The sequence below is a fragment of the Cynoglossus semilaevis genome, chromosome 20 (assembly GCF_000523025.1).
Source record: "Cynoglossus semilaevis isolate Cse_v1.0 chromosome 20, Cse_v1.0, whole genome shotgun sequence".
Lineage (NCBI taxonomy): Eukaryota > Metazoa > Chordata > Actinopteri > Pleuronectiformes > Cynoglossidae > Cynoglossus > Cynoglossus semilaevis.
Genome location: NC_024326.1, coordinates 5,064,430 through 5,072,191, shown reverse-complemented (window position 1 = coordinate 5,072,191; position 7,762 = coordinate 5,064,430). Strand labels below are relative to the sequence as shown.

General features: G+C 41.5%; 2 protein-coding genes across 2 annotated transcripts in view; both read left to right on the top strand.

Moving 5' to 3' along the window:
- The window catches only part of kdsr (3-ketodihydrosphingosine reductase), a 7,000-nt gene extending 2,256 nt beyond the window's left edge, over positions 1-4,744 (top strand). The window contains exons 6-10 of the mRNA XM_008334171.3: positions 251-442; positions 1,396-1,479; positions 1,566-1,649; positions 2,056-2,157; positions 2,263-4,744. Of these exons, the coding sequence (XP_008332393.1) occupies positions 251-442; positions 1,396-1,479; positions 1,566-1,649; positions 2,056-2,157; positions 2,263-2,382 (582 nt within the window). The 3' untranslated portion in view covers positions 2,383-4,744. The remainder of the gene's footprint in view (positions 1-250; positions 443-1,395; positions 1,480-1,565; positions 1,650-2,055; positions 2,158-2,262) is intronic.
- Positions 4,745-5,207: 463 nt separating this feature from the next.
- bcl2b (BCL2 apoptosis regulator b) overlaps positions 5,208-7,762 on the top strand; it is a 28,404-nt gene continuing 25,849 nt past the window's right edge. The window contains exon 1 of the mRNA XM_008334170.3: positions 5,208-6,874. Within this exon, the coding sequence (XP_008332392.1) occupies positions 6,299-6,874 (576 nt within the window). The 5' untranslated portion in view covers positions 5,208-6,298. The remainder of the gene's footprint in view (positions 6,875-7,762) is intronic.

Below are 7,762 nucleotides of genomic sequence, written 5' to 3'. Positions count from 1 at the left end.
AAGCTATTTCCAAAAAAATAAATTTCTGATGCTTTGACATTTGTTATCAATAATTCCTTAATTTGATTGAGTCACTAATAAAATCAAGTTTTTAGTGGATTAGCAATATTCAGATTTATTTTGTCATATTTAGGACTGCACAGTGACTATATTTACGCCCTGTAATGTCAATATCTACAATCATGCTAACCTTGGCTGTGTACACTGTCAAATTATTATGTGCATGAACCTTACTCCAAATTCCCAACAGAAAATAATGGAGGTCAACTACCTGGGCAGTGTTTATCCCACGCGTGCCGTCATAACCACCATGAAGGAGCGGCGAATGGGCCGCATCATGTTTGTGTCATCCCAGGCAGGGCAGCTCGGACTCTTTGGATATACTGCCTACTCTCCATCCAAATTTGCCCTGCGTGGCTTAGCAGAGTCCCTGCAAATGGAGGTGAGTTCAATTCCCTTTAGCCCAAACATGGTCAGTAATTTCAGGGCCTTTGTATGAACCCACTCAATGGGCCAACACGTTCACTTGATGAATATTTATTACTCTGCCAATAAGCAGACTTGACACATCTTTTTTTAATGGCTTTTTAATAGTTTCTCCCTGTAGTGGCTTCTGGGTAAATGGTAAAACAGCAGATACATCATTTAACTTTAGTGAGAGTCGTAATTTTAGTGTGACATTTATTAGACATATTGAAAAAGTCACTATTTAATCACTTTTCAGGTTAATCACCACATCAGCTGCGTTCAGGAAATACAGTACAGTCCTGTAATTTAAATTTTAATGTCAAATGGCCTTTACTGTTGAGGCCCATGTCTTCTGTATGTTTGGTATTAAAGTAATTCGTACTAAGTACTATTTTTTTCTCATGGTTTTCTTTCAGCTGAAGACAATTTTTGATAATAGAATAATGGATTTTAAAAGAAAAATTCAGTTGGAACTATCTTGTTTAAAATTGTAATGTATGTGTACATACATAGAAACTGTCAAATGTTATATTTCTAACTGGTATATGGTTTCATATTAAATTGAGTATTTGTTGTTGTTAACATTATTATTTTTCAATGGTTTTGCTTCAAATAATTTTAATTTAAAACTGGGAAATTATTTATTTATATTAATTATATTTATTTTTTGTAAAAGGTGGATATATATATATATATTAATAACCAATTAAATAATTGATACAATGACAACTTGCAAACAACTGCATTTCTGACCTGATACTTGTTTTCACTACAGTGGGATAAAGTGTATTTGTCACTGGTTTTACTCGTGATCAGTGAATCCAAGCTTCCTTGTCTGTTTGTTTGTATTTGTTGTTGTTGTTCATCGTGATGATGTCACATGACCACACATGATGATGCCAGTTGTTTTTTCCCCTTTTTCTCCAGATCAAGCCGTACAATATTTACGTGACTGTGGCCTACCCTCCTGACACTGACACACCAGGGCTGGCTGAGGAAAATAAGACAAAGGTGAACTCTTCAGTACAGTCAGGAGTGTCTCAGTCATTTTCCCTCATAATGGTCAACTTTTACCAACTGTGTTTGTTCTCCACCAGCCTCTGGAGACCAAACTGATCTCTGAAACATCTGGAGTGTGCCAACCAGAACAAGTTGCCAAAATTGTTGTGCGGGATGCAGTGGTGAGGCGTTGACTTTGTCTCTACTGTATTATGGCCTAGTCATCGAGCCCTGTTCCCTTTTTTGTATTAAGCTAATGCTGTCTTGGTTGGATAACTTGGATGTTGCTAAATACACAGTGTATTCAAAGGCAGACAGAGCTATGGTTAATAATGGTAGTGGGATTAACTTAACCTAATAATCAAGGACCCTCCATTGTTATTGTTTGCACAGATCAAAATGCCAGACTTTGACTCTTGACTTAAAATAAACATCTTTATTGTGGTTTTCTATTGAGTATAATATAGCAGTAACTGAACAATGTTTTGGTCCAAACTAATAAATTATTGACTTCACGCTGATTTTAAAAATATTTTTAGTTGAAGACTGGTTGCCTGACGCTCCTGCGATTTTCTTCCCTTTTTGCAGCAAGGGAACTTTAACAGTTCTGTGGGACCTGACGGCTATATGCTCTCAGCTCTCACCTGCGGAATGTCCCCCGTCACTTCTATCACAGAGGGTCTCCAGCAGGTACAGGCACATGAATGATAAATGGAACACGGGCTCTCTCCTGCAGACTGCCTCTTACTGATAAGTGATTTACATTGTTGTCCCCGCCTTTTATTCCCCATTCAGATTGTCACCATGGGGTTATTCCGCACCATCGCGCTCTTCTACCTGGGGAGTTTCGATAGCATTGTGCGCCGCTGCATGATTCAGAGAGAGCAGTTGAGAGCCGCCGACAAGACGGAGTAATGTCGGCCTCAGCTTCTTCACAGCCCACTTCCCTTCCTCTTCTACGTCTTCCTCCTCCTCTGCCCATGTCTCCGTCCCCTCATCCAGCTGTACAGGTGCACAAACGCAGGTGGGAAAGAGGCAAAAGCGTTGAGTGTGTTCTTAATGGGATGTGAAAAATGCTAGATGTTTACTCTTTGCTTGTCGAATAGTTTTCACAGCCATTACAGTTTCTCTGTCCTTTCTGAGCATTCCAGTGACATTTTTCCTTTGACGTGTCCACCTGCTCTTCTTGTTGGACCATTCTTATACTTTGAGGTAAAAGGCAGACTAAACAAAAACACTTTAAACACACAGCCTCTGCCAACAACAAACATTTCAGATTACAGTCATCCCGGCCTCTACAGGCACAGTGTTCATTTTCCTTTTCAATCACTAAGACGAAAAGTAGCCGATAGTCTATCTGACTATTTGTGCCAAAAACAGCCTAAAATATTTTCCCACTTTGGTTCCACTTTGTGAATATATTTTACTATCTTTACTAAAATCCTACCATCTTCTCCAGCCCTCTGTTTGTACCACAAGTCTTCGCAGGCGAAGCGCCTTCCCTTTTTTTTCCCCAAGCACGTCTCGTGCGTTTCGACGCAGCGACCCAACACTTTGTTAAAGGCGTGTGATGTTTTTCCTTTTGTGCTTGTTTTAATTTGAATGACATCAGAGAGCACGAGGGCGCGTGAAGATTCTATTTTTCAGTCAAGTTTTGACATTATTTCTACCAATGCAAAAATCTACAATACTTTCCAAAAAAATAACATTTTTTTAAAAATGCCACAATTTAAATTTAAATTGTGCTTGTGTGTTTATATTTGCTGTGACTGAGCCCGCAGCGCAGGGAGAGAAAAGCCATTCGATTTTATGTTCCTGCAATATTGCACCAAAATGATTCATGGTCCTTCCAGTTTATTTCTTGAGTAAAAAAACAGGTACGAGTTGAGTTAAAGCCATGTAGTTAAGATGGTGAAAAAAACAGTCAGGTGACCAGTTTCTGCATTTCCATTACTTTTCCTTTCTTACTTGTGTGAAAGGAAGTGTTTCGTTTTTACATGCAGTTCATCAGTCGTGTATCTGTGCACATTTTAGCCACCCTAACGTAGATCCAGGTGGGATTTATTCTGTCGGGGTGGTGCAAGTCAGGCATTGAGGACCAAACTTGCTGGTTTGAGTTTGGACCCAACAAGTTTAAAAAAAGAAAAAAAAAAGTTGGAAATGTGTTTTACAATAAAAACAACAGTAGTTGAGGGACTTCCATGGAGGTGGGAATTTTGTCCTTCTGAATTTATTCTGCTGTTACTCTGCACAAACAGGACTGTCTATCCCTCAGTAGTCTGTTTATCGTCATTTCAGTTGAAAAATTGTGATGTATCATACAGTAGTACTACTCTGGGTTCAAAGGGACGAAAAAGTACAGCGTTGTTTTGCAAGTCTTCCTCTGGTCAATTCTAAACAGGGAGAATGTACTTTTTACAAATCGGAAATTAAGGATATTATTTTCAAAATGCACCAATAGTTGAATGCCAAAATGTGATAAGACCATTTTTGTAGATGCAGTGTGTTACGTTGAGATTCATTTCGGTGTCGCTGCTCTGTTGATCCGTAGAATTAGTTTGTAAGGAAGGAAACTAAAAGATGTGGAGCGGTGTGAGGAGCCATTCTAAGCCTTAATGACATAACTACTGACGAAGCTAATGCTTTAAGAATGGATCCGTCCACACAACAATGTGGCCTAACCCACATGTGGTTTACCAGTTCAATTTTTAAATGTGACTTTTCAGTGTTATTTTTTTTTTTCGTTCTGTGTTTTTGTCGATATTCCGTCTTTGTGTGAGAAAAAGCCTTAGTGAAATCCAAGATATGAAAGTGAGAATGGATGACTCGTGTTTGATGATGTTCTCATTTGATTTTTAGTTGGTTTAAAGGCACAATGTCTTGAGCTTGAGGCATTTTCTGAAATGTACATCTGTTGCTTTCAGGCATTCTCTTTACTTTCCCTTAAAGTAGCAGCTCTCAGTTATAGATTATGTAGCCCATGTAAAAGCAGTTCCGTTTTAAGTCCCTTTAAGCTATGCAATTGAAGCCTCTGCTTGCAATATGGTTAAACGCATAATACATAATTTATGTAACAGTGACTAATTTCCCTATTTATATCCTCGTAAAAGTCATTACACTGTTTTGTTTTTCGTTATTTGCTTTCATTCGTTCAAGTTTTCTGCCAAAAACAAACACGTTCACCTTGTGTGCCATGGACAAATGTGAGAAGTGAACTTTTTTTTTTTGTCTTATTTTCTTACATGATAAACTAAATAAATAAATGTCAGGAAAAAAACCCAAAATAAAATCATGTTTTTATTGATGTGTTTAATGAGAAGTCAGTCAATATAGCCGCTGCCTTTTAATTAAATCCATCACTTAAAATGTACTTCTGTTTAGAACTAGATTGTCACTATATCAATTTGTTGAGTATAAATATGAATAACACTAATGGTAGTTTAAAGGCAGCAAGTGAAAAAATTGAAATTTGTTGACAATATATTAGTACATCCTGTCAGTTCAGACAGAGGGCAGTGTTGCTGCGGGGTGGTGCGTTTTTTTTTATACATTTAATAAAACCGAAATTGGCCCTGTTTATATGCAGAGTAATTGATCTACCTGTCTATTAATTTTGAGTGGAATCCTTTTATTGTTCTTCTGTCTTTCAAACCTCCTTGTTATATTAAACTCCACGTGTGAAGTTTTTGAATTTTCTATTTTTCAAACTTAGGTTGATAAGTCTCATTTCAGCACGAATGAGCCGCGACTTTTGGAAACTGCATGCACGTGTATTCCTGGGATGGTGGTGGTAAATTTAATGTATTCCCTTTGATGAGATTTTAATCTTCCATGAGGGGGACTTTCCAGCAGCCCCCTCTCATTTTTGCTTCATGCTACAAGATTTCAGACGCTTTGGTTTGTCCCATCTGAGAATAAGAAGCAGAGATATGGTCTGAGACCAGAGAGGGCATCAAAGACCTGGGGAAACTGTATACAGGTACATTAATTTTGTACTGCAACACTGAATGTCAGACCACAAGGGGGTGGCTGGACCACATCAAAGAGCGTCTCCCTGTGAATGGGATGATCCTGTGCTCCGCATGAATTAAACACGACCGTCTTAAGGCACGTGTGTTGCTCCACAGCCAAATAAATGCCCTCCTTGTCTGTATTTCCAGGCAAGTTGTGTATTTCTGTGCTAACGGGGACGCACTTAACGAGGAGAGTTGTGTTTTTAAGTGTGCTTGGAGACTCCGAGCGGAGTCACAGGAATTTGTGTGCGTGGCTGACGTCAGGAAAACCTCACATGCAGAGTGCAGCCCACTGCTAGTGGGCTGGGTGCTGCGCTGAGGAGGATCCGAGCAGCAGCCGTGGGAGACGAGGGCTCAGTCCGACCTTGTCCGGCGCACAGTTGCGCGTAAACGCTGCTGCAACACTTGGCCGTTTGACGGTGGTCGGTGCTGTGTGTAGTTTTCTTTTCTTTTCATTTGTAACCCATTTACTCCTGGGGCTGAGTGTGCACGGGAGATCGACACTACTCCAATCCTCTTCCGCATATTCGATTTCCATGCAGAGAGAAGGTCGTCTGCGTCTTTCCAAGGATTCGGGAAATGAAGACAGCTGTCCACAACGACTCGGGACATTTCTGACTTTTGACGCGTTTCTTCAACAGTTTTAATTTGGGAATTTTTCCCAACTTTGACAGCGTTTTTGCTTCTTAACTGGGATTCCTAGTCGTACTGCTCGCATTACAGTATATATTAAAACAGTTTTTTTTCTCAGCGTGGGAAAAACGCGTGAGGCGCACACATCGATAATAATGATGCATTCCATTTAGGACAGCTTTTGTATGTACTTGGTGCCAAATTCTGCTGGAATGGCGAGCGAGTGTAACCGCTATATAGTGGAAAAGTACATCTGCCATAAACTCGCCAAGCGTGGGTACGTGTGGGAGCACGACGAGGACCGAGATGGAGACGCTGCTAATAATGGCTCAATAGTTTCCCGTCCACCGACTCTGGTTCACCGGTGCCGTGGTGCCAGCACCGGGCCTGGGAACGACGGCATCCCTAACCTCTGCAAACGGCCACCTGCGCCCGAGGCGCACGCCGCCATTCACAGAGTCCTGCGCGAAGCCGGAGACGAACTGGAGCGACTGTACCAGCCGGACTTCTCAGAGATGTCACGGCAGCTCTATCTCACCTCCAGCACGGCGCAGAGGAGATTCACCGAGGTGATTGACGAACTGTTCCGGGACGGCGTGAACTGGGGCCGGATTATCGCCTTCTTCGAGTTTGGAGGCGTCGTGTGTGTGGAGTGTGCGGCTAAGGAGGACTTGACGCCGCAAGTGGAGCAGGTCGTGGACTGGATGACAGAGTATTTAAATGGACCTCTTAACATCTGGATTAAAGAGAACGGGGGATGGGTAGGTGTCATTTCGTGTCGTTGAGCTATTTGCATTTGTGTGCCACGGTGGCGCAAAAGTCAGCGAGCTGATGGTGCGAAATATATGACGCGCTGACCTGTATTTACATCAGACGTAACCGTACATTAGGATGTGTTTAATGACAAACATATAGACCACATCTGTGGACGGTCATTAATGAGAAAGCAGCTCTATATGTGTCTATGACGGTCGGCCTCACTCAGGTGCTGCTCCGATTGGGCACTCACAGTGGCTGTAAAGTGATTTGACCAATCGTGTCAGGGTCCTCTGTCACACCTCCCGACGCTCCAGCAGAGAGTCCGCCCTGTCAAGTGGATTGCCAGTGGCAGCCACGCAGATGTCAGGAAGTGTGCGGGGTAGGAGCTGTGCGTAATCCTTGGGAAGAACTGAGCCCACAAATCCGGTATCCGATGTGTCACAGTAGAAAAGCTCGACACGGCTGTTTGAGCATTCACGTTTCCGTGAAACCGTGTGTACACTAGTGCAGTTGTCATCCTTTACATGAAGTCGTGACTCCTGAGAAGGAGAGGAGGAGGCGAACAGCGAACCAATGAATTCATCTCTCTGACAGCCATATAAAAAGGGAACAACAATTAATCTAGATTCTCCTTCAACAGACTAGAGTCAAATCTTTTGAAATTTATTCCAGTTTTTAATACGATGCAAATGTTTTTTTTCTTTCGTAAATGTCACAATATCAACATCCAGGCAGCTGAATTGGATGTCAGATGTGATATACTTGCGTCATTTTTAAAGGTCCTGTCACTGTAGGTAGAATCTGTGAGACTTGGTGACACCTAACGGCGACACTGCACAGTGCAACAAATACAAATACAGCACCCCTCCCTATAGCTAGACTGAAGTATG